The sequence below is a fragment of the Ovis aries genome, chromosome 3 (genome assembly GCF_016772045.2).
Source record: "Ovis aries strain OAR_USU_Benz2616 breed Rambouillet chromosome 3, ARS-UI_Ramb_v3.0, whole genome shotgun sequence".
In the NCBI taxonomy this organism is placed as follows: Eukaryota; Metazoa; Chordata; class Mammalia; order Artiodactyla; family Bovidae; genus Ovis; species Ovis aries.
The window spans coordinates 45,285,001-45,312,795 of record NC_056056.1 but is presented as its reverse complement, the minus strand read 5'-3'; the positions used below and the strand labels follow the sequence as shown (position 1 = coordinate 45,312,795).

Below are 27,795 nucleotides of genomic sequence, written 5' to 3'. Positions count from 1 at the left end.
TAAGCCAGCTTTTTCACTCTGTTTCATCAAGTGGCTCATTAGTTTCTCTTCACTTTCTGCCATAAGGGTGGTGTCTTCTGCATATCTGAGGTTATTGATATTTCTCCCGGCAGTCTTGATTCCAGCTTGTGCTTCATCCAGCCTGCCAATCCACACGATGTATTCAGCATATGAGTTAAATATGCAGGGTGACAATATATGGCCTTGACGTATTCCTTTCCCAATTTGGAACCAGTCTGTTGTTCCATGTCCAGTTCTAACTGTTGCTTCTTGACCTGCATACAGATCTGTCAGGAGCCAAGTAAGGTGGTCTAGCATTCCCATCTCTTTGAGAATTTTCCACAACTTGTTGTGATCCACACAGTGAAAGGCTTTGGCATAGTCAATAAAGCAGATGTTTTTCTGGAACTCTCTTGCTTTTTCTGTGATCCAACGGATGTTGGCAACTTGATCTCTGGTTCCTTTGCCTTTTTAAAATCCAGCTTGAGCATCTTTAAGTTCATAGTTCACATACTGTTGAAGCCTTGCTTGGAGAAATTTGAGCATTCCTTTGTTAGCATGTGAGATGAGTGCAATAGTTACCATCAGAAAATATGACTGTCACCAATAAAATGTGTGCTATTGCTATCAACCCCTGATGTCTGTAATAACTCTAAATCTGTTTTGCCATCATTAAATCTAGGTAAGAAGTAGGTTTGAATATGGTTATCACTCCACTAAAATGGATATGATTCAGTTCAGTTCAGTTGCTCAGTCGTGTCCGACTCTTTGCAACCCCAAGAACCGCAGCACACCTGGCCTCCCTGTCCATCACCAACTCTTGGAGTTTACCCAGACTCATGTCCATTGAGTCAGCGATGCCATCTAACCATCTTATCCTCTGTCGTCCCCTTTCCTTCTGCCTTCAGTCTTTCCCAGTATCAGGGTCTTTTCAAATGAGTCAGCTCTTCGCATCAGATGGCCAAAGTATTGGAGTTTCAGCTTCAACATCAGTCCTTCCAATGAACACCCAGGACTGATCTCCTTTAGGATGGACTGGTTGGATCTTCTTGCAGTCCAAGGGACTCTCAGGAGTCTTCTCCAATACCACAGTTCAAAAGCATCAATTCTTCGGCTCTCAGCTTTCTTTATAGTCCAACTCTCACATCCATACATGACCACTGGAGAAACCATAGCCTTGACTAGACGGACCTTTGTTGACAGAGTAATGTCTCTGCTTTTTAATATGATGACTGTATTTTTTTTTTTTTTTTTTTGCCTCTCTTTGTTGCTTGTGGATCTTAGTTCCCTGACTAGGGAACGAACCAGGTGCCTGCAATGAAAGCGCAAAGTCCTAACCAGGAAATTCCTGACTACAGTATTTTAGAAAACTATTATTTTGATCTCTCCATTACTAGCAATTTATGCTACAGTTAGACTTCAAAATACATTATTTTTGATCTACTCAGAAAAGAACTACAGTTGTAGATGATTGCACAGGGGGAAAATTTTTTTTAGGATTTGAGAGTTCTATAGATATTTAGCCTTAAGTATTTAAATACTTTAATATTTCCATCAGTGTAGCTCTTGGCCTGTTCTTATGTATAGGGTTAAAATCTTGCCTAGCCACCTCTCTGTCAGGCAGACACCATAGGCTACAGCTGAAGATAATAGCTTAAGATTCATGTCTCCTTTCTTAGAGGTTACAGGTGTCTTGAAGTGACACTTTTGAAGGACCTAAACTGACATCAAAGTGTTCAAATGATCTGGTTAGGTCAATTAATGTTAATTTTCATTTTCCAGTAAATTATTTTAATGTTTTCCTCTTTTCTTCTTTTCTAGCCAAGTCCTATACCAAGTCCTGTTTTGGGACGAAAGCCGAATGCTAGTCAGTCATTACTTGTTTGGTGCAAAGAAGTTACAAAAAACTATCGGGGAGTGAAAATCACCAATTTTACTACATCATGGAGGAATGGTTTATCTTTTTGTGCAATATTACACCACTTTAGACCAGATTTAATGTAAGTAGAAAAACTTTCCATTGCTATAACTATTTTGCTAATAACAGTTCTTTTTAAATAATAGCATAAAATAATTTATCATGTGTCCTGAAATACTTGATTTTTTTTTATTACCCATATCTCAGAACAGTTTTTCCTTCTTAATGCTGAAAAACATTTTTTTCTGTTTCCAAAGAGCTTATTTTTTTCCTTAATCTCATATAAAAAACAGACTTCAAGTTACTATGAAAACTGTGTGTTTATTAAAATGAGACAAATAAGCTTGTAGCTGTTTATATACTGACAACAAAGAATTACCTCATGATGAATTTGGTTGTCAAGACTAGTTGCTGGTCACCTGCCTTAACTTCTCTTTTAAATGGAAAGCTTCAGGCATTGGAACTTGTAATCACTGTTTTTATTTATTTATTTCCTTAATTTTCCACTCTATTAGTTTTGTTGATTGAATTGCTGTGAAATTGCTAGTTACTCTTTGATGTTACTGAATGTCAGATTTTAAGATTCAGTTTGTTGTAAAAACAGCTGTTTTTATCAATTACTGTATGTACCTACTGTGCCATTTTCTCCCTCAGTGACTACAAGTCTCTGAATCCTCAAGACATTAAAGAGAACAACAAAAAGGTAAGAATTGCCAAAGGGAAAAAAATGCATAGTTTCAATTTTGCCTCCTCTGCAGGCTTTTATTAATTTGGGGAAAGTGAGGTTGTTTTGTCAGGTCCTAACTATAGCTCACAGAAGGTAGTCTGTTTCCTGCAGTTCAAGTAGGATGCATGGTTTACTCTAGTTTGTCATGGCCTTTAAAAATCACAAATGCCAGCCTGGCATCAGATGATAATAGTGCGTAAGAGCTTCATTAACTGTTAAATATTTGTTAAGGCATGTTGCTTTTATGTAGCTTTTTAGCAAGATTTAGCTTTTAAAAAGTGCACCTTGAACTGTTGTGCTGCAAGTTCAGAAAAAGCCGTTGGGAGGGGATGAAAGCAGGAGCCTGATGAGTGTGCAAAAAAGAATGCATGTGTTCCCAGAGGCGACAAGATATGAACACTGGTTCTTTTCTCTTTTTTTTCCCACTTCCTACCCCCCCCCTTTTCTGGTAAACTGTACAGTATTTTCCACATAACTAAAGTACTGAGGTCAGAGCTTCCCAATTGGTTTGGGGAAAATGTTGATCCTTTCATTCTTGAGAGTAGCTGCATAGGGCTGAGTGGCTAGAGCCCTTTGGGCCAGCCGACTGTGGCTGCAGGCTGGCTTAACTCTGTATTCCCAAAATATAGCACAATATTAGTTTTCTGTGTGCGCCACATATAAGAAAGGAGGACACACCTAACTCAACATATGGCAGGTACTCATTTAATGTTTTTTTTTCTGCTGAATTGAATTCTTCAACTGAAAAGTATTGTCTTAGAGCAAGAGCTGTGGATAGACTTGAGGGGATCCTCAACCATGGCTTGGGAGAAAAATTTATTTTCTCAGTTCTTTAACTGAAATGTAGCATTTTCTTCTGTTATAAATTTAGACATACCACTGTGAATTTAGACATAACAAATCACTGTAGTATTAGCTATGCCTGAGACCCCACTCCAGTACTCTTGCCTGGAAAATCCCATGGACGGAGGAGCCTGGTAGGCTGCAGTCCATGGGGTCGCTAAGAGTCGGACACGACTGAGCGACTTCACTTTCACTTTTCACTTTCATGCACTGGAGAAGGAAATGGCAACCTACTCCAGTGTTCTTGCCTGGAGAATCCCAGGGACAAGGGAGCCTGGTGGGCTGCCGTCTATGGGGTCACATAGAGTTGGACACGACTGAAGCGACTTAGCAGCAGCAACAGAGACTATTTCACCTTTAGAATCTCAGATGTTTTCATATCACTTTACAGTTGCAAACATCTACAACTACCTTTTAAGTTCATCACTTCTTCATAATTGTAGTAGTTGGTACATCCATAAAAAGTACATTTATTATTTCTCAAATTCCATTTCCTATAATAGTTTCAAATATTTATTTTTCAATAATTGGTTTATTTTGTAATCATATGTATTTTATGCACATTAAAGCATTATTCTGAGAAGGGATTCATTGCCCCAATAATTAATGGGACAAAGTGATTAATAACCTCTAGGTTAAATGTTTTAATTTACCTTAAATAATTAAAACCACCAGTGATAAAAAGACTATAAAGGGAAACTTGATAGAAGTTCAATCAACAGGTGATAATTTAAATCAATTTTTTTCTTACTTGTGTTGTTCTCTAAAGCCAAAAATTTATATTTCCATTTAAAAAATTCTTGTTTATTTGCAAATGCATGATGCTGGCCTTAGAGAAATACATTTAAAATCAGTTTTTTTAATTGAAATATGCTACCAGAAAAGGTAATCTTTAAAAGTCAGTATAATTTTCTTTATAGGAATCATGCATCAAAATAAGTCATTGTCATGAATTATTTCTTATATGATTTTGAGGAACTTGTGTCTATTAAAGCCAAATGCCTTGTTTTTCATCAGTTAACTTATATGGTTAGCCCACTGGATCTGTGAATGTGGAATCCTCAGATACAGAAGGCTAACTGTACTCCACCATTTTGCATCAGGGACTTGAGCATCCCTAGATTGTGTTATCTGCAGGGGGTGTTGGAATCAATCCTCGTGGATACAGTAGACAACTGTTTCCTAAAATAAGACAGGTCTTTACCTGTATTTTCTTGTATTTGAATAACTCATTTAAATGCAGATAAGACCATTATAAAAGAAACCATTATTATTTTTTATAAAATGAAGCTTTCAAGTTACTGCTTAAAATTTTGAAAAACAGTTTTTATTTTACCTAGTTATATATTTTTAAAGAGTATGAGGAATTTCATTAGGGCATAAGTTATACTTCTTTATGTTATTTTTTCAGAAACTTAATAATGATGACCATACTTTGGATTTACATATTACTACAAAGAGAAGTGTATCCCATAAACTTTTCTTCTCAAATCTTAAAGGGCAGATAATTATAGCTTTTTGAAAGAATTTTAATTTAGTTGATCCTATTCACTGCACAATTCAGTACATAATTGTTGTTATACTTTCCTTTTCATCACTTTGCAACTTCTTACCTGATATCTACATTGAGTATCAGTTGCTACCTGCAGATTTATTTCCAACTTCACATGGTACTTCCCGATAACCCCATCTGCCCTTAATTGGACTTAAAACAGGACAAGAAACAATGCTTTTGTCTTAAGTTCCATGCAGGCAGATGCATAACATAACTGGCAGTGACTCCTTACCAATTAAATAACATTTAACAATGAATAAGACAATTTTCTGTGAAAGACCTTTTTTCCTATACTTACCAACAGCTAAGACAGTAGATGGTTGACCATTGCAGAAGAGGTTAAAATTCCTTTATAAAGTCCTGACCTCACTTACAAGAAACCTGGTTTGTTTTTAAATGTTTTTTAACTGCAATTAGTGTGCATAAAGTGAATTGCCACATGAAGCAAAACACCAGCAGGAGATTCCTCACAAGGAAGCAAATCATTTTCCCAGGTCTGTAAAAAGTGCTGAATAAACAAGGTATTTACCTTTGACATCTGATCTTAACCAGTATGTGAGTGTTTTAGATAATTGGAAAATGTTTAGAATACTGCCTGTGGTGCTTTTCCTGATGGCCTGCAATTGATGTCTGTCAATCAAGTTGTCAGGATGCGTGAAGAAGAAAATGACTTTAATTTTCCTAAAACATGTAAAATAACGAACAGGCCCAAACATGCATACCAACTGAGCCATTCTCTCGAGTCAATATTTTGAGGTATCTATATTATAAAACATAGTGCTGTGAAAATTGAAGAGGTTTTAATATAACAGTTTATTTTTCATTTTCTTTCTTACTTACTCCATAATATTTATTAAACTATAGGAAGAATACAATACAAGGATTAAATTCAGAGGTAGAAATGCACTTTAACATGTATGTTCAAAAAACTAATGCCTTCTGAGTTGTTACATAATTTCCTAAACTTTCTTTTTAGAAAAACTTTGAATTACTATCCTATATCTAGGTTGTTACAAAGACTAGACATTTTACATCCCAAAGCAAGAATATAGCTAGAAGGTCCTTACTTTTACCAACAGTATACCTCAGTGTTTAGCCGTATTTTTAGTGCTTCCTAGCAACACAGTGTTGTTTTCAAGAGTTAGTTCAGCGTAGTAATAATTAATTGTAAATTGAGAAACAGCTTTGATTGTTCAAAACTAGAAAAACCTGATGTGCCACCGTCATTTAAAGGCTAACAAAAGTAATACAATGCAGCCTCACATTCTAAACTAGGTTGTCCTACTCAAAACATTTCATTCTTTCCATAATGGATAGAGTGAAAATGCAGTCACCCTTCTCATCATGAAAATAAATCTTAATTGGGCATTTAAAAAATGTTTCTCTGTTTCTAGACTTAAATAGCAGTTATTTGTATTTTATACCAGGCAATCTAAGAGTTAGTTCTTTTGGAATATCAACCCGTACTTTATCGTCACAAATCACTGCAATTACATGATCACTGAAAAGAGGTTGATAGGAATAATAAAGCTCCAGATGATTTATTATTTCCTTATACTTTAGTTTTTTATCACAAAAATCAATTCTAAGGTTTTATTTTTAATTTTTAACTCTCATTTTTGCTTGTTCTCTTTAAACTTTTTTTGAGGTATCATCACCGTATATTACATCAGTTTCAAGTGTACCACTTAATAATTTGATATTTATATACACTGTGAAATGCTCACCACAATAAGTCTAGTTAACATCTATTATTTTGCTGTTTCTGCTGTTTTTAAAATGTGTAGGATAGTGGTGATGTTTTAAGTTTCTTCTAAAAAATTAAAATGTATGGATTGTCTTAACTCTTCTATATATCTTCTGTTTTTCTTTCCTCTGAAGGCATATGATGGGTTTGCCAGCATTGGAATTTCACGACTACTGGAGCCTTCTGATATGGTTTTGTTAGCAATTCCTGACAAACTGACTGTTATGACCTATCTCTATCAAATAAGGGCACATTTCAGTGGCCAAGAACTGAATGTTGTTCAAATAGAAGAAAACAGCAGTAAAAGCACGTATAAAGTTGGAAACTATGAAACAGATACAAATAGTTCTGTTGACCAGGAAAAATTTTATGCAGAGCTTAGTGACCTGAAACGGGAGCCTCCACTGCAGCAGACTCCCAGTGGAGCGGTCGACTTCACACCCCAGGACGACTCTGTATTTGTAAATGATAGTGGGGTTGGAGAGTCAGAAAGTGAACATCAGACTCCTGAGGATCACCTCAGTCCAAACACAGTTTCTCTGCACTGTCGCAGGACTAAAAGTGACACAGAACCCCAGAAGTCCCAGCAGAGCTCAGGAAGGACTTCAGGATCCGATGACCCTGGAATATGTTACAATACAGATTCAAACCACGCACAGGTTTCGTTAGGCAAGAAGAGACTATTGAAAACAGAGACTTTAGAATTAAGTGACTTATACGTCAGTGATAAGAAGAAAGATGTGTCTCCACCCTTTATTTTCGAGGAAACAGATGAGCAAAAGCTTCAGAATCTAGACATCAGTGGTACTTTGGAGCAAGAAAAATTAGATAATTCGAGACCCGTAGAATGCAGATCAGATCCTGAATCATCTGTCAAAAAACCAAGTTTATCTCCCACTCCCAAACTTGGATACCTGTACAATAGAGATGCAGACCTTGCAAAGAAAAAACGAACTTCCCTGAGGCAGGCAGAGTCTGATTCAGATGCTGATAGACCCACCTTAAATCATGCAGATCATTCTGCAAAAACAGTCCAGGTAAGTGAGAATGACAAATACATAAACGTAGTAAATAGCTATTCTTTTTTTTTTTTTTCTCTGTGTTCATGTGATGGTTTTGTCACTAAGTCCTGTCCAACGCTTAGGACCCCATGGATTATAGCTTACCAGGCTCCTCTATCCATGGAATTTTTTGTACTCATAGAACACTTTACAAATGACTAAACATGAAGTATAATTTCCCAGTGTAGAAAAAACTGAAATACACCTGCTTTTCACTTTATATTTTAAACCTATAAATAAATCCCAATTTCAAGATTTAAGAATACAAAATGTCAGCTTTTCAAATCAAAATGTTATTAACCTATAAAAACAATATTTACAGAATAAGTCATATTTCAGTATTGCATTTAGTAAGAATGTCATTCTTGAGATGTATAGTGCCAAATTAAAATATTTCCCATCTACAGCATTTTCTTCAAATATTTTAGTTGCATTGCAATTGGCATTTTCAGTCACATCATTACTTCCAGTTAAAAACCCCAGTACATATAAATTTCTCCCCATGAGGGGAATATGGCACAGATTGAAACCTATAGTATTTACTGCAAGGACTCTACTGCTAGGACTTCCAGAACTCTGTTGAATAATAGTGGTGAAAGTGGACACCCTTGTCTTGTTCCTGATCTTAGGGGGAATGCTTTCAGTTTCTCACCATTGAAAATAATATTTGCTGTAGGCTTATCATATATGGCTTTACTATGTTCAGGTAGGTTTCCTCTATGCCTATTTTTTGAAGAGTTTTAATCATAAATGGGTGCTGAATTTTGTCAAAGGCTTTTTCTGCATTGATTGAGATGATTATATGGTTTTTATCTTTCAATTTGTTAATGTGATATATCACATTGATTGATTTGCATATATTGAAGAATCCTTGCATTCCTGGAATGAACCCAACTTGATCATGGTATATGAGCTTTTTGATGTGTTGCTGAATTATGTATACTAAAATTTTGTAGAGGATTTTTGCATCGATGTTCATCAGTGATACTGGCCTGTAGTTTTCTTTTTTGTGTGTTGTCTTTTTCTGGCTTTGGTATCAGGGTGATGTTGGCCTCGCAGAATGAATTTGGAAGTGTTCCTTCCTCTGCAATGTTTTGAAAGAGTTTTAGAAGGATAGGCATTAGCTCTTCTCTAAATGTTTGATAGGATTCTCCTGTGAAGCCATCTGGTCCTGTTTTTTGGGAGATTTTTGATCGCAGCTTCAATTTCAGTGACCAATGGAACAAGATAGAAAGCCCAGAAATAAACCCTTGCACCTACGGGTACCTTATTTTTGGCAAAGGAGGCAAGAATATACATACAATGGAGAAAAGAGAGCCTCTTCCATAAATGGTGCTGGGAAAACTGGACAGCTACATGTAAAAGAATGAAATTAAAGCACTTCCTAACACCATACTCAAAGATAAATTCAAAATGGATTAAAGACCTAAATGTAAGACCAGAAACTATAAAACTCTTAGAGGAAAACATAGGCAGAACACTCGATGACATAAATCAAAGTGAGATCCTCTATGACCCACCTCTTAGAGTAATGGAAATAAAAACAAAAGTAAACAAATGGGACCTGACTAAACTTCAAAGCTTTTGCACAGCAATGGAAACTATAAGCAAGGTGAAAAGACAGTCCTTGGAATGGGAGGAAATAATAGCAAATGAAACAACTGACAAAGGATTAATTTCCAAAATATACAAGCAGGTCACACAGCTCAATGCCAGGAAAACAAACAACCCAATCAAAAAGGGAGAAAAAGACCTAAACAGATATTTCTCCAAAGAAGACATACAGATGGCTAACAAACACATGAAAAGATGCTCATCATTGTTCATTATTAGAAAAATGCAAATCAAAACCACAATGAGATATCATCTCACACCGGTCAGAATGGCCATCATCAAAAAGTCTACAAACAATAAATGCTGGAGAGGGTGTGGAGAAAAGGGAACCCTCTTGCACTACTGGTGGGAATGTAAATTGATACAGCCACTATGGAAGACGTTATGGAGATTCCTTAAAAAACTAGGAATAAAACCTCCATATGACCCAGCAATCCCACTCTTAGGCATATACCCTGAGGAAACCAGGGTTGAAAAAGACACATATCCCAGTGTTCATTGCAGTACTATTTACAATAGCTAGAACATGGAAGCAACCTAGAGGCCCATCAACAGATGAATGGATAAAGAAGTTGTGATACATATACACAATGAAATATTGCTCAGCCATAAAAGTAACACATTTGAGTCAGTTCTGATGAGGTGGATGAACCTAGAAATTCTTAGAGTGAAGTGAGTCAGAAAGATAAATATCGTATTCTAACGCACACAGGACAGCAATGGAGAAACAGACATAGAGAATAAACTTAATGGACATGGGGAGAGGGGAGGAGAGGGTGAGATGTATGGAAAGAGTAACATGGAAACATATTACCGTATGTAAAATAGATAGCCAACAGGAATTTGCTGTATAGCTCAGGAAACTCAAACAGGGGCTCTGTAGCAACCTAGAAGGGTGGGATGGGGAGGGAGATGGGAGGGAGTTTCAAAAGGGAGGGGATATATGTATACCTATAGCTGATTCATGTTGAGATTTGACCAAAAACAAAAAATTCTGTAAATCAATTATCTCTCAATAAAAAAGTAAGTTTAAAAAATTTGATAGCTTTGCATTTTCTATAAACATTTCATAGTCAAGAATTTAAAGAACTGCATAACATTGTAAAGCAAGTATGCTTCAGTTAAAAAATAAATAGAAAAAGAAAACAAAACTGCCATAGGTATTTAAAATTTATCAGTATCCTAATCTGGAAGACATCTTGTTATCAATTATACACAAGTATAAAAATAAAACTGGGAACTTTAAAAACTGTCTTTTCCAGATTATACTGTGATTTGTTGTTCAGTTGCTAAGTCATGTCCTACTCTTTGTGACCCCATGGATTGCAGCATACCAGGCTCCACTGTCCTCCACAGTCTCCCGGAATTTGCTCAAATCCGTGTCCATTGAATCAATGATGCTATCTAACCATCTCATCCTCTGCCGGAGAAAGCAATGGCAACCCACTCCAGTACTCTTGCCTGGAAAATCCGATGGACAGAGGAGCCTGGTAGGCTGCAGTCCATGGGATCGCAAAGAGTCAGACACAACTGAGTGACTTCACTTTCACTTTTCACTTTCATGTATTGGAGGAGGAAATGGCAACCCACTCCAGTGTTCTTGCCTGGAGAATCCCAGGGATGGCGGAGCCTGGTGGGCTGCCATCTATGGGGTCGCACAGAGTTGGATGCGACTGAAGTGACTTAGCAGCAGCAGCAGCATCCTCTGCCACCCCCTTCACCTTTTGCTTTCTGTCTTTCCCAGCATCAGGGTCTTCTCCAGTGAGTCAGCTTTTCACATCAGGTGGCCAAAGTTTTGGAGCTTCAGCTTTAGCAACAGTTCTTCCAAAGAATACTTAGGGTTGGTTTCCTTTAGGATTGACTGGTTTGATCTTCTTGCAGTCCACAGGACTCTCAAAGAGTCTTTTCCAGTGCCAGAATTGAAAAGCATCAATTCTTCAACACTCAGGCCTTCTTTATGGTCCAACTCTCATTTCCATACATGGCTACTAGAAAAACCATAGCTTTGACTATATGGACTTTTGTCAGCAAAGTGATGTCTCTGCTTTTTAATATGCTGTCTAGGTTGGTCATAGCATTCCTTCCAAGGAACAAGTGTCTTAATTTCAAAATAAAATCTGTCACTATTTCTACTTTTTCCCCTTCTATTTGCCATGAAGTGATGGGACCAGATGTCATGATCTTAGTTTTTTGAATGTTGAGTTTTAAGCCCGCTATTTCACTCTCCTCTTTCACTCCCATCAAGAGACTCTTTAGTTCCTCTTCACTTTCTACAGTTAGTCATATCATCTGCATATATATACTTTGCTATTTCTCCCAGCAATCTTGATTCTAGCTTGTGATTAATCCAGCTCAGCATTTCACATGATGTACTCTGCATAGAAGTTAAATAAGTAGGGTGGCAATATACAGACTTGTCATACTCCTTTCCCAACTTGAAAACAGTTTTTCCATATCCAGTTCTAACTGTTACTTCTTGACCCACATACAGATTTCTCAGGAAACAGATAAGGTGGTCTGGTACTCCCACCTCTTAAGAATTTTCCACAGTTTGTTGTGATCCACACAGTGAAAGGCTTTAGCATAGTCAGTGAAGCAGAATTAGATGTTTTTTTGGAACTCCCTTGCTTTCTCCATGATCCAACGAAGAAGGCAGTGGCACCCCACTCCAGTACTCTTGCCTGGAAAATCCCGCGGATGGAGGAGCCTGGTGGGCTGCAGTCCATGGGGTCGCTAAGAGTCAGACATGACTGAGCGACTTCAGTTTCATGCATTGGAGAAGGAAATGGCAACCCACTCCAGTGTTCTTGCCTGGAGAATCCCGGGGACGGGGGAGCCTGGTGGGCTGCCATCTATGGGGTCGCACAGAGTCAGACACGACTGAAGCGACTTAGCAGCAGCAGCAACAATTGTTAGCAGTTTGATCTCTGGTTCATCTGCCTCTCTGAAAACCAGTACTTCTGGAAGTTTTACTTTCACGTACTGCTGAAGCCTGTCTTACGGATTTTGACTATAACCTTTCTGGCATATGAAATGAGTGCTATTGTACAGTAATTTGAATGTTCTTTGGCATTGCCATTCTTTGGGATTAGAATGAAAACTGACCTTTTCCAGTTCTGTGGCCATTGCTGAGTTTTCCAAATTTGCTGGCTTATTGACTGCAGCACTTCAACAACATCATCTTTTAGGATTTGATATTACTCAGAATTCTGTCACCTCTACTAGCTTTGTTCATAGGAATGCTTCCTAAGGCCCACTTGACTTCACACTCCAGGATGTTCGGCTCTAGGAGAGTGACCACACCATTGTGGTTATCCAGGTCTCTAAGACCTTTTTTGTATAGTTCTTATGGGTATTCCTGCCACTTCTTAATCTCTTCTGTTTCTGTTAGATCTTTACCATTTTTGTCTTTTACCATGTCCATCCTTGCATGAAATGTTCCCTTGGTATCTCTGGTTTTCTTAAGGAGATTGCTAGTATTTCACATTCTGTTGTTATCCTCTATTTCTTTCATTGAAGAACACCTTCTTATCTCTCCTTACTGTTCTCTGGAACACTACCTTTAGATGGGTATCTCTTTCCCTTTCTCCCTTACCTTTCACTTAACTTATTTCCTAGCTATTTTTAAAGCCTCCCCAGACAACCACTTTGCCTTCATGCATTTCTTTTTTTTTTTTGGAATGGTTGTGGTCACTGCCTCCTGTGCAATGTTAAGAACCTCCATCCATAGTTCTTCAGGCACCTTGTCTACCAAATCTAATCCCTTGAATCTACTCGTCACCTCCACTGGATAATCATAAGAGATTTGATTTATGTCATACCTGAATGGCCTAGTTATTTTACCTACTTTTTTCTATTTAAGCCTGAATTTTGCAATAAGGAGCTCACAATTTGAGCCACAGTCATCTCCAGGTCTTGTTTTTACTGACTGTGTAGAGCTTTTCCATCTTCAGATGCAAAGAACATGATCAGTCTGATTTCATTGTTGACCCTCTGGTGATGTCCATTAGTGGAGTCGTCTCTTGGGTTGTTGGAAAATGATGTTTTCTATGACCACTGTGTTCTCTTGACAAAATTCTGTTAGCCTTTGCCCTGCTTCATTTTCTACTGCAAGGCCAAACTCGCCTGTTGTTCCAGATGTCTCCTGATTTCCTACTTTTGCATTCCAATCCTTTATGATGAAAAGGACCTCTTTTTCTGTGTGTTAGTTTTAGGAGGTCTTATAGGTCTGCATAGAACTATTCAACTTCAGTTTCTTCAGCATCAGTGGGTTGGGCATAGACTTGGATTAGTATGATGTTGAATGATTTGCCTTGGAAATGAACCAAGATCATTCTCTCATTCTGAGGTTGCAACCAAGTCCTTCATTTCACTCTTTTGTTGACTGTGAGGCCTATCCCACTTTTTCTAAAGTGTTCTTGCCCACAGTAGTAAATATAATAGTCATCTGAATTTAATTTTTCCATTCCCATCCATTTTTTTCACTGATTCTTAAGATGTCCATGTTCACGCTTGCCATCTCTTGTTTGGCCATCTCCTGTTTATGGACCTGCCATTCCAGATTCTTATACAGTATTGTTCTTTACAGCATCAGACTTTACTTTTACCACCAGACACATCCACAGCTGAGTTTTTTTCCCTCTTTGGCCCAGCTGCTTCATTCTTCCTGGAGCTATTAGTAATTTCCTTCTGCTTTTATTATATTGGACACCTTCCCACCTGGGGGCTCATCTTCCAGCATCATATCTTTTTGCCTTTTCATACTGTCCATAGAGTTCTTCAGGCAAAAATATTGAAATGAGTTGCAGTTTCCTTCTCCATTGGATCTTGTTTTGTCAGAACTCTTCACTATGACCCATTCATCTTGGGTGGCCCTGCATGGCATGGCTCATAGCCTCACTGAGTTAGGTAAGACCCTTTGCCACAACCAGGCTGTGATCCATGAAAGGCATACTGTGATTAACAGTGCATATAATATGTGTATGGACTTTATACCTTGTGAGACTGTGTTCTAATAAAAATGTAATTTTAATTAACCCAGTTTTAGCCAGTAAAGATACAGTTTCTAATCAGCATTAGTATTTTCTACGGGTAATCTCACAAAACTATTGATACAGTCTTATTCCTGACCTGTATTATTTTGATGGATTGTATAACTATTGATTAGTTTACAAAAATGGATTACATGGGTTTGAGGGGTTTTATTTGTTTTGGCTTCTAATTCTGTATCTTTGTTTTTAAGCATCGAATGTTATCCAGGCAAGAAGAACTCAAAGAAAGAGCAAGAGTTCTGCTTGAGCAAGCAAGAAGAGATGCAGCTTTAAAGGCAGGGAATAAGCAGCATACCAACGCAGCCACACCACTCTGCAACAGGCAGCTAAGTGATGTGAGGAACATTGGTTAAAAATAATACATTATTCATTGTAATCATGGGGGTGTAAATAAGAGTAACTTATTTATATTCTTAATAAATTCTTTTTCAACAGACTATGTATACTATGGGTACTTGTTACTTTTATTGAACTGATAAATTCATACTTACAGGAGTAGTTTGTATTATTCCTTCACAGCAGTATTAGCTATGAGAAAAAGTAAGATCCTGGATTATAATTTCCACATATATATGAATAATCTGTTTTATATCAATTTAATTTTATAATTTAGGTGTACTTTGTTTAAGATGGTGTTTTGTGCATGGAAGTTAATTTTTTTGAAAATATTAGAGTATAATAATGGTGCTTGCTGCTGCTGCTGCTAAGTCGCTTCTCTGCGACTCTGTGCAACCCCATAGATGGCAGCCCACCAGGCTCCCCCGTCCCTGGGATTCTCCAGGCAAGAACACTGGAGTGGGTTGCCATTTCCTTCTCCAGTGCATGAAGGTGAAAAGTGAAAGTGAAGTCACTCAGTCATGTCCAGCTCTTTGTGACTCAATGGACTGTAGCCTACCAGGCTCCTCCGCCCATGGGATTTTCCAGGCAAGAGTACTGGAGTGGGTTGCCATTGCCTTCTCCAAATGATGCTTACCATTTATTAAAATACTTAGCATATAGGCTAAGTGGATGCTTTAGGCACTATAGTGGATGTTTTACATAATTTCTATTTTACTTAACCTCTTAAGTAGATATTCAAACTCCTTTTAGGTAAGAAAACTGAGGCTGATTGGTAAGATAATTTGTGTAAGGTTGTAGTCAGTGTATGATGAATTCATGATTTGATCCTGAGACTTAATCAAACTCCCGAGTCAATCCTCTTTCCTATCATAGACTACCATCCCTGTGTTAAGCCATATTTTTATACATATTTTTCTGTAGTGCCTCACAGATAATAATGAATATATAGTTTTAAAAAAAGCCTTAGATTTAGGGAGACATGAACCTCTTCATGAATCTGAAAATTATGATAACCCTTCCCTACCCCCAATTTTACATATACATAAAACTGTATTTTCCTCTTTTTTTTAAATTAAGATTTATTTTAGAGCAGTTTTAAGTTGACAGCAGAATTGAGAGGAAGGTATAGAGTTTTCCCCTATACCCCCTGTACCCATTGAGTAACCGTCCTTCTTAATAACAGTCCCTGCCAGGGTGGTATATTTGTTAAAACTGATAAATCTACATTGACACATCATTATTACCCAAAGTCTGTAGCTTACATTCAGTTTACTCTTATTGTTATACAGTCTATGAGTTTAGACAAATGCATAATAACATCTCTCCATCTTTATAATATTATACAGAGAATTTTCACTGCCCTAGGAATCCTTTGCATTTCACCTATTCATCTCTCTCCCCATCCTCAACCTCTGAGAACCTGATAATTTCATTGTCTTCATAATTTTATGTTTTACAGAATGTTGGTAGTTGGAACCATAGTATATTACCTTTTCTGATATGGCTTCTTTTCACTTAGTAATATGCATTTAAGGTTCCTCCATGTGTTTTCATAGTTTGATAGCTCATTTCTTTTTAATGCTGAATAATATTCCACTGTCTGGATGTACCACAGTTTATTTTTCCATTCACTTACTGCTAGGCATCTTGGTTGTAATCAGGAATAAAGCTCCTTTAATCATCTACAATGCCTTTTAAACTCATGTTGTTTTCTTTCTCCTTTTTCTATCTCCAACCACTTAGCAACTGCCTCCCCCTTCCTGTTGAACATTTTTAAAGCCCTGTCCCGGACACTGGAAATACACCTAAGCAGGACAAAACAGTGTGATGGTTCGTAACTTGGTGTTAAGGGGTCATTATCAGGAGTTGAAATTATTCTCGGAACACTAGACATCACAAATACTATCTTGCACCATCAAAATTCCTTACTTCTTGAGGTTTAGTAATCATGGATAGCATTCTGGTGATTATTTAGGGACTTTTATACACCACATAATAGCTTCTTTTTTCTATAAAAAGAGTGCCTCTTTCACAAAACCAAATGCTTGTCGGCCAGTATACTTTTCAAAGGGAATCACTGGTTTTGCAATTTTTTCTACTATCTTTCTTCCCTTCACCCAAAGCCTTCCCAAAATTCATCAGCAAGCATTTGAGGCCTGTGGTGTACTAGACACAATTAAAAAAAACACTTCGATTGCATTTTAATTATACCATCTCTGTCTATTTACCCAGTGTCTTGGTTTTGAGTGTTTTATTTGCTGCTTGAGTTTGAAATCTCTCCCAAAAGACAAAACTGCTCCAGTGGGTAAAAGCTTTGTATTTTGGTTTATTCATAAAGGGGGTTATTTGATATTAAAAAATTACTATCTTTAAATATTCCATCTTTGGCCTGAAAATATCCCTCACTTGTATAGACCCCAGGAGAAGGAAATGGCAACCCACTCCAGTGTTCTTGTCTGGAGAATCCCAGGGACGGGGGAGCCTGGTAGGCTGCCGTCTATGGGGTCGCACAGGGTCGGACACGACTGAAGTGACTTAGCAGTAGCAGCAATCATCTACAAAGCAGGTTTTTATATGACCTCAAGTTCTCAGCTCCTTTGGGTACATTTCAAGGAGCACATTTGCTGGATCTTATGGCAAGTGTGTTTACTTTTATAAGTAACAAAAAACAAAAGAGACACCAAATTGTCTTCTAAAGTAGCTATACCATTTTTCTTTCCCATCAGCAATAAATGAGAATTCTTGTGTTTTTCTTTGGGTACTGTCAGTGTTCCAGATTTTGGCCATTCTAATAGGTGTGTAGTGGTATCTCGTTGCTTTGATTTGCATTTCGCTGAGAATATATAATATGGAGCACCTTTTCATATGCTTATGTGCCATCTGGAAATCGTTGGAGAGATGTCTGTTAAGGTCACTGATTCATTTTTTAGTCAAGTTATTTGTTTTCTTACTATTGAGTTTCAAGAGTTCTTTGTTTCTTTTGGATAACAGTCTTATCAGATATATCTTTGCAAATATTTTATCCATGCCTGTGGCTTGTCTTCTCATTCTTTCTACATTGTCTTTCACAGAGTAGAAATTATAAATTTTAATGAAATCCAGTTTATGCATTATCTGTATCATGAATCATACCTTTGGTGTTATATCTAAAAAGGCATCACCATACTCAAGGTCATTTAGGTTTTATGTTATCTTCTAGGAGTTTCCTAGAATTATGTTTTACATTCAGGTCTGTGATCCATTTTGAGTTAATTCTTGTGAAAGGCGTAAGGTCTGTGTCTAGGTTTATTTTTTTGCATGTGCATATCCAGTTCATCTAGCACCATTTGTTGAAAAGACGATCTTTGCTCCATTGTGTTGTTTTTGTTAACTCCTTTCAGATACTAGCTTAACCTCTGAGCTTGACCACTGTTTTTCATACTTTTCTTCTTTTTTACTTTCTTTATTGTTACTTTTTTTCTTTAAGTGAAGTATAGTTGATTTACAATATTAGCTTCAGATATACAACATAGTAATTCAATATTTTATAGATTATACTGCATTTAAATTTATTGTGAAATACTGGCTATATTTCTATGCTGTATAATATACAGACTTTGAGTCTTTACACAGTAATGTGATATAAAATCAATATAGTGGGCCACAGTTTTATTTTCAATGAAAAAGAAGAGAATATTTAAATAAAATGGTAAAATACCAGAATTTATCATACATCATAATGTTTTTGTTTGAGACTTATTTTAGTTATGTGGGTATGTGTGCTTACTGGATCTTGTTACCAGATGTATTTTTAATTGTGGGTCATGATAAAAATGTTTGAGAAATGCTAATTTAGATGGCCATTCTTTCTAAGGAAGAAATTTTGTAGCTTTTATACTAGTTCTTTCAGTGCCTAACCATCTGTTATATCAATTTGTTGGTTCAATAAGATATTTATTGAGTTGGAGCCGAGTGTAGCAATAGAAAAGACTAAGCTTCGGGTCTTCCCTGGTAGTCCAGTGGTTAAGACTCCATGCTTCCGTTGCAGGAGTTGCAAGTTCAATCCCTGGTCAGGGAACTTAAGACCCTACATGCCACAAGGTATGGCCAAAAGACAAAGATTCTTCCCTCATGGAATTTGCATTTTGGTGAGAAGAGACAGAGAATGATGAATAAATAAGTTAACTACAGAGTGTGAAAATGACTGATTTAGTAGACATACTAGAGGATAAGCACCCCACTCCAGTACTCTTGTCTGAAAAATCCCATGGACGGAGGAGCATGGTAGGCTGCAGTCCATGGGGTTGCTAAGTCAGACATAACTGAGCAACTTCACTTTCACTTTTCACTTTCATGCATTGGAGAAGGAAATGGCAACCCACTCCAGTGTTCTTGCCTGGAGAATCCCAGGGACAGGGAAGCCTGGTGGGCTGCCATCTGTGGGGTCGCACAGAGTTGGACACAACTGAAGTGACTTAGCAGCAGCAGGCGTGACTTGAAGAGGAGACATTTGAAGTAAGACTTGATGGATGAGAAGGATCCAGTTAAATGAAGAGCCAGGGAAAGAATATTCTCTTAAAAAAGAAAGTTATTTTATTGTTATTATATTTGTGATAAACTTTGTTTCATAGTTGTTTCAGGTTCTAAAAATTATGGAAAATTTATAGCTCTGTATTTTGAAGTATATTGATTTTAAATTTAGAATACTTGAGATTTAAATGATCTGTTTGCCAAGTAGATTTTAAAAAGATACTATTTTACCTATGTATAAATTTTGCATATATTAATAATTGTCATCTAATGTTTACTGAGCGCTTACTGTGTATCAAGCAGGATTCAAAGCGCTTTCACATGGATTTTCTTGTATAATCTCCATAACAATTATATGTGTTAAATATAATCTCTGTTTGATAGTTGAGAAAACTGACGCACAAACAAATTCAGTTGCCCATGGTTACACAGCTAATAAGTGACAGAGCCAAGAATAGAACCTAGACAGTTTGACTTTAAAGATTATGTTTTTAAAGCATTATGTTTTATTTCTTTCTTGTTTATTTTCTGAAATCCTTGTGAAGTAGGAATAGATATTATTGTTGTATCCACTGTAAAGAAAAGTGAGTTAGGAAAGGGGGTTTAAAATTACCTAGGTTTGCAAACAGTAGCAAACTAGGCTTAAAATTTGAGTATCCTCACTTTTAAGCTGTTTAGTTTTTCATTCAGTTTATTCACTTATTAATTTAAACTTTCAACAAATATTTTATTGTTCATCTCTTCTTTTTAAGGCACCAATAATTTTGCATACACTTAATATATCCCAAGTAGAACAAATTTTTAGCTAAATTATGTTAGTATGAATTCAACATCAGAAGTTAATTACTGAAATATTGCTTATTCTATGTCTGTGATATCTTACTATACCTGTAAAATCTGTAACTTGGATTTTTTAATCTTATTTACATATTTATTTATTCATTTTTGACTGTGTTGGGTCTTCCTTGCTGTGAGGGTTTTTCTTTAGCTGCGGGAGAAGGGGGCTACTCTTCATGGCAATGTATGGGCTTAAATTGGGGTGGCTTCTTTTGTTGTGGAGCACTGGCTCTAGGGTGAGAGGTCTTCAGTAGTTGCAGCTCCTAGACTCTAGGGTATTTAGTGGCTCGGAGGTTAAAGCTTCTGCCTCCAATGCGGGAGACCCAGGTTCGATCCCTGGGTCAGAAAGATCCCCTGGAGAAGGAAATGGCAACCCACTCCAGTATTCTTGCCTGGAGAATCCCATGGACAGAAGAGCCTGGTAGGCTACAGTCCACAGGGTCGCAAAGAGTCAGACACGACTGAGCGACTTCACTCACTCACTCACTCAGACTCTAGAGCACGGGCTATAAGCCCATGAGTTGTGGCTTACCAGCTTAGTGGCTCCATGACATGCAGGATCTTCCCAGATCAGTTATTGAATCTTTGTCTCCTGCATTGGCAGGCGGATTCTTTACCACTGAGCCACCAGGGATGCCCTGTAACCTCGATTTTAAGAAACGTGATGGTACTGATGTCTCATCAAGTCAAGATACTCTTAATACTTCTGGTAGCATGTAACTTGCCACACCCTTCTGAAAAGCAAATTGACTTCTTCAAGAAATGCTTGTTCTATTTTACTCAGTAATCCCACTAACAGATGAATATGCAAGTTTTCATCACATGTTATTTATAATAGTGAAAGTTACAAAATGGCAATTGCTCAAAATGGAAGAATGATCAAATAAATTATAACAAATATATATATTGTATATGTATGTAGCCATTTAAAATTATTTAATAATGTTCTGAAAGAATATTGAAAGGACATAGAACAGTATTCACAGTGTCATTTTGTACAAAGAAAGAAATATCTAAAATAGCATATAGCATATAAAACCCATTTTGAAAGACTGTGTTTTTATCTATACATTGAACAGTTCAGTAAGGAAAGTGATCAAAATATTAATAATATTTATCCCTAAGAGATAATATAACAAATGGCTTATAGAATTTTTCCCTTTATTACTTCTGTTTTAAAAATGACATGTTTAGATAAATTTAAATTAGGGAAATTTGGGGTATTCAAAAAGGATATTTTTATTAGATTGTTTTCTTAGCATATCCAAATGTACTTGACCATAAAGCTGTTTCATTTAAATTAGTGTTGTGTTTCAGTATCTCTCAGGAGTTTGTGGGGGTGGGTGTTTTAAGAAGAGAGATGTAAACAGAACTATTCACTTTTACAATCGATGATATTTGCTTGTGCCTAAGTGTGGCGATGCTGGGAAGGATTGGGGGCAGGAGGAGAAAGGGACGACAGAAGATGAGATGGCTGGATGGTATCACCGACTGAATGGACATGAGTTTGAGTGAACTCTGGGAGTTGGTGATGGACAGGGAGGCCTGGCATGCTGTGATTCATGGGGTCGCAAAGAGTCAGACACGACTAAGCAACTGAACTGAGCTGAACTGAAGTGTGAATTGAACTGAAGTGTGAAGTAAACTGAATTCAATACTATCAATTCTGTTTATCCTGAGAAGACATTTGGTCACTTTATTGCACTTTTTCCCACTTAACCAAAATTTTACCCTATTTTGCTTATGAAACTGTGTTTCAAACAGTCCCAAGAATACTTTGCCTCCCCTTCCTCTTTTGGGTTATATTTTGCTGCATTATAAAACATTGGAAACCTAATTGGCATAAAATAACCATTTTATTATGCTCACAGATTCTATAAGTTAGGCATTAGGATGGGACACTGAGGGAATGGTTTATTTCTATTGCACGATTTCAAGGGCTAGTTTTCAGCCAGAACCGGTACTTGGCCTCTCTACATGGTCTCTCTACTCGTGCTCGTTTGGACTTTCTCACAGCATGGTGGCTGAGTCTAACAGCAGAAAATAGGTGGACTCTCTTAACGCTTGCTTATGAAAGTGAAAGTGTTAGTCATTCAGCCATGTCTGACTCTTTGTGACCCCATGGACTGTAGCCTGCCAGGCTCCTGTGTCCATGGAATTTTCCAAGCAAGAATATTGGAGTGGATAGCCATTCCGTTCTCATGTTCTAGCTTTAAAAGTCCCTTTGCCATACTGTTAGCCTGAGGAGATACAAAGCCACCCCCAGGTTTAAGTAGCAGAGAGGTAGACCTTACCACTCGATGAGAGGACTATCAAAGTCACATTGTAAGATGAGCATGTGGCATGGGAAATATTGTTGTAGCCTCTTCTCAGTTATAGTTTAAGTTTACTTAATTTAAAAAAAAAACTATTCTTTTTTTAAAAGGGGTGTGTGTGTGTGTGTGTGTGTGTGTGTGTGTCCCATTTTAAAAGTCTTTATTGACTTTGTTACAATATTGCTTCTGTTTTATGTTTTGATTTTTTTGGCTGTGAGGCATTTGGGATCTTAATTCCCTGACCAGGGATCAAACTCGCACCCCCTCCTTTGGAAGGTGAAGTCTTAACCACTGGACCATCAGGGAAGCCCTTAAGCTCACTTTTAAAACTTTCTTGCACATTCTACTATTGCTTGTTTTTCAAATAAGTCAAGCCCTATATTGATGTGTTGTGAAGAACATCAGTTCCATGAACTCAATAGTACATCCTGGAACTGTTGCTCTAGTGTTGACATTTGTTACTCTGTGGGCCTCATAGCAAATATTGAAATTATTTAAGAAAGAAAATGTAAAATATCAGGTAAGTCCAATTTTACAAAAGAAATTAGACCTTGCCATTGCTTTTCAGATTTTCAATTTAGTATACAAGTTGATAATCTCTTTTCCAGTGACATGATAGTTTTCTTAATTTAATCATTTTCTTTATCATTGCTGGTAGCTCTTATACATATCGATTGAAATTATTTGCAGTGCTGTCCGTATTTTGGAAATCTAGTATGGCCAACTTGGCTGACAAAATTAAAAGGGAAAATACCAAATTTCGTCTCTGGAGCAACTGAGTATGAGTTAAGTGATACTAAAAGTAGAAATTACTTAATCTTTCTAAATCTGTTTTTCCATTTGGGATATGGAGGCCAGTTTGTTTTTTTTTCCTCCTGTGTGACATTCAAATTAATTGGTATCCATGGTGGAATAGGTAAGGGAACCATGACTAATGCCATCCCTACTTGAGTGTCAGCATCCTTTTCAATCTGAAGAGATCAAGACTTCTGGTAAATAAAAAGCAGGTCTAACTAAAAATAGAAAAATCTGGCATCTAATTTAGTGACCTGATTGCTACTATTTTCACTTCCTGATGCTCTTTAATTTGTGCCTTAATTTACCATGCTCTTATTTTTAAATTATCTTGCCCTTTATAATGTTTACTTTGGTACTAAGAGTCTAGATGATACCTATAGGTGCCCACTGCTTTTTGTGTTCTTAGTTTAACTGAGAGTTCCTGGGAGTTAAAAAGAAAAAAGTTGGAAGTACCCTGGAGTGACCCCAAGTCTTAGAGACACTAACCTTAAATCTTCAAGAGTTGTGTGAAAAAGTTACTTTTAAGAGACTGCAGATTTAGGACTTCTTCAGCAATGTCTTTTATCCTTCTAAACTTCGTTTCTATACAACTAACCTAGGATCTACTAGTGAATACCAGGAAGAATGAGTAGAGCTATTTTAATAATGGATGTTAGAGTACCTAAATAGAAGCATAATTGTATGGCGCAATGTCCGTGTACTCAGTAAAACTTATCCGCTTTAGAGGTATCTAGTTTGTATCTAGTTCTGGACTGAGAGAATTTACAGAGGATTCAGAGAAATGTGAAAGGATTGAAAGCAAAGATATACTTTTAAGGAAAGACAGGCTTACGAAACATAAAGAACTGGGAAGTAGTTTAAGTACTAATTCAAGTATATGAAGGCTCAGATTCTTTCTGGTAACTCCTACCTCCCCAAGAGTAATAATCTTCCAGACTATTCAACATGGCTTCATAAAGTTCCTGCAAATCCTACTCCCTCCCTTTCTAGCCTCATTTCTCACCTCTCTCCCATTTTTCACTCTACAGTCTAGCTCTATAAATTGCTTAGACAGAATGTGGCATCATGCTCTTTCGTTCCTGTATCAAGCATTTGCTGTTCTCCTTGAAATGCCTTTCTTCCCTTGTTAAGAAAATCACTTCTGTGAGTACCTCTGTCAAAGGCTTCTAGCAGGAAAGAAATTCTTCTTCCTGTATCTTTTTCTATTGTATTGTATATATTACTACTGCCACATTTATCCTATGTTATTATCTAATTATCTCTTTCTTCCCCTCAACTGTGAGTATAAGAACTGTGTAACCCCAGCACCAAATATTAAGTCAGTGTTTAATGAAAAATGAAGGGAGGGAATAGTGACAGTCTATCATATCTTCTGAGTGTCAACTAATAAAAACATGAGCTTAAATATGAAAAATTGGAGCTGCCGTAAGGAGTTTCTTGGTAGACAGGGGAAAAGATCAACTCTCTGAAGGGCTTTAGAGCAGAACTGATTATCATCGATCAGAGAAAGTTAAAAGGTTCTTCTCTCTCAGATTGGTTACAGATATGACATTTGCCTCTGCGAGACTCAGGTTCCCTATATCATTCACATCTTCCTGTTCTTGAATCCCACATTATGATACCTTCCTTTCTTGTTATGGTATGGACACAGCAAAGTCTGACACTACCTACTCTCCGCATATTCTGGGACCTCTCAGTAGAGATTGGGCTTCCCTTGTGGCTCAGCTAGTAAAGAATCCGCCTGCAATGCGGAAGACCTGGGTTCCATTCCTGGGTTGGGAAGGTCCCCTGGAGAAGGGAAAGGCTACCCACTCCAGTATTCTGGCCTGGAGAATGCCATGGACTCTGTAGTCAGTGGGGTTGCAAAGAGTCAGACACGACTGAGCGACTTTCACTTCACTTCACTTCACTCAGTAGAGGTTAGCTCCCACCTCTGCCTTGAATCACATCACTGTAACCAAACATTCCTTCATAAAATTAGTAGCTTTAGATTGGCAGGCTAGGAAATAGCTTCTAAGACACTGAGGATAACTCTTGGTAATATTACCACATGGATCCTCATGTACAAACTCTACTTTGGGAAATATTTGAGCTATAATTTCTCTTAAAAGGGAACTCACAAATGTAGATACTATAAACCTTATAATTTTTCTTAATTTTAGTCAAGACTACCATTGCGTGTTTTAATGAGAACGTGCTACTAGTACATAATGCATTTAGGTCTTTTTAGGGAAAGTAGTAGTTTACGTTAGTCATTTGTATCTGTGTGTTTTAAACATTTGTTTAACCTGTTTCAGGTATTGCCTGAAATCATTTTTCTATAGGAGACAGATTTCATTGCTCTGAGCTCTGTGATTTATATTTCTTTGCTTTCTATTTCTTTTGCCCTATGAAGATTTTTGTTTGTTACGTTTTACTAATATAAATTTCAGGTGTGATATTTATTTTGTGCATTATTTTTCACATAAAATAATTTTTTTTCAAAGTTTAACTCAGGGTTTTGACAGGTGCAATAGTCTAGCCGTTATATAGCCAAAAGAGCTTCCTTGATTATATATTTAAACTTAAACTCTGAGAAAAATGAGCTTTTTTTCAAGAAAATATTTCCTTTTTTATTATTTTTCTTTATTACTAAGTTCTCCCAAATACTTTCTTCTCAAGAAATGCATAAATAGAATTTAAGGAGCTACTCTATTTCAAAATAATCTTTTGCTTATTACTTTACATTGGAATATAGTTGCTTAAAAAATGTTTTATAAATCCACCATGACATTTAGTAATACTCATGTAATTATATTTTAGCTGAAAGAGATGTTTGCATTTGATGTACTAAAGTTTAGAATCAGTACACTTTAAGAATAAGGAATGACAATCCTGCTACCCACACTCCTTGGAGGTGTTATTAGGATCTGAAGCACTGTGAACCTTCCAGAAAAAGGATGCTGTATAGGTTTAATTATACCTTTAAGTTTTAAGAGAGAATAAAATCTATTTTATAAATAGAAAGTCTAAAAGGAGAATTGGGAATGATTCTTCAATTTAATTAGTCTAATCACTTAACAGTGAATTTGTAAGTATATTCATTTTTCAATCACAAATTATGTAGCGTAAGAATGTGGTTTGCAGACAGTTATTAGGTACTTGGAATATTTTTTAAAAGAAAGATCAGCAAGAAATCACAACATTATTATAATCCATACTTGAAGTTTTTTCCCTAATATTTAATATGCAAGCATAGTAAGTGACCCATTAAAATAGTCATAGAAGCCCATCTTCAGTTCATTCGCTCAGTCGTGTCTGACTCTTTGCGACCCCATGAACTGCAGCACACCAGGCCTCCCTGTCCATCACCAACTCCTGGAGTCCACCCAAACCCATGTCCATTCAGTCGGTGATGCCATCCAACCATCTCATCCTCTGTCGTCCCCTTCTCCTCCTGCTCTCAGTCTCATCTTCACTTAGCAGGATCAAACTGCAAGTTAGCAGCGAATTCTGAAAGGCTTGTAATATCTGTCTTTAAAGGTTTGCAGGAATACTTAACTCTTCAAAAGAAAACTGTATATGTGAGAGAGGAATTTCAGTTTGGACAATCCTTAATTAACTATAAAGATCAGTAATCAAAAAAAGATATAGAATTTTTTTTTTGTTTTTTTTTTTACTGGTCCTTAATAGTGAATCCTAAGGGCTTATTTGGTAAGAACCAAAAGAATGCAAACTGCTCTTTACTGAGCTGAACCTTTAAAAGGTATTTTGTTGATATGAAGGGTGGGACATCAACTTTATACTTTTGATGATAATTGGAAAATACTGACTTAATTGGGTATAGTATGCTGTGCTGATAATTGTAGCAGATTTAGGTAAGATTACTAGATCTTTTCCAGATAAAGAAACAGTTACTATCCAGCTGGTAAAAAAGCACTAAATCTCATTTTGATAATCTCTGATAGAAACTTTTCTCATAGTTTTCATGTATATTTGTGTGTCCCAAGTATGTCTCCTCATAAAAATATATATAAGATTAAGCTTATATGTTTATGAGTATTGGTTGTGTTACATTTAAATGGCTAGCTTCTAGGAATCAAGCTTTAAACTTAAGGTCAAGCTAAAATTTTAATTTTCCCTAATTACACATATTATTCCATTATGAGGAAGAAGTAGGTAACTTTGCATTTATAATTTTAAAAGAACATCAGTTTTTATAAAAAGAAATCTAAAACCTTTAATAATGTAGAGAGTGAGAATTTGTCTTATTTACAGATTTTTATTCTCTGTATAAGCTGGAATGTCTACACCCAGGGCACAAAGATAAAAATATATTTCTTATTTCTTACTGTAACACAATTGACAGAAGATTAATGTACATAATCCGTTTTAGACCAGTAAGGCACTTAAAATATATAGCTTATCTTTTTTATAGTTTCATTTTATAGGAGAATGCCGATGTTCTTCTGTATTCAGCATAAATGCCTCTATACAGGGCA

The 27,795-nt window shown here is 36.7% G+C and overlaps 1 protein-coding gene across 24 annotated transcripts in view; it reads left to right on the top strand.

The window, feature by feature from the left end:
- Window positions 1-27,795, top strand: part of EHBP1 (EH domain binding protein 1) — a 356,949-nt gene that overhangs the window by 251,931 nt on the left and 77,223 nt on the right. For all 24 annotated transcript variants that reach the window (XM_060412059.1, XM_060412056.1, XM_060412046.1 and 21 more), the window contains 4 exons: window positions 1,822-2,000; window positions 2,573-2,621; window positions 6,925-7,827; window positions 14,708-14,851. In XM_060412059.1, the coding sequence (XP_060268042.1) occupies window positions 1,822-2,000; window positions 2,573-2,621; window positions 6,925-7,827; window positions 14,708-14,851 (1,275 nt within the window). The remainder of the gene's footprint in view (window positions 1-1,821; window positions 2,001-2,572; window positions 2,622-6,924; window positions 7,828-14,707; window positions 14,852-27,795) is intronic.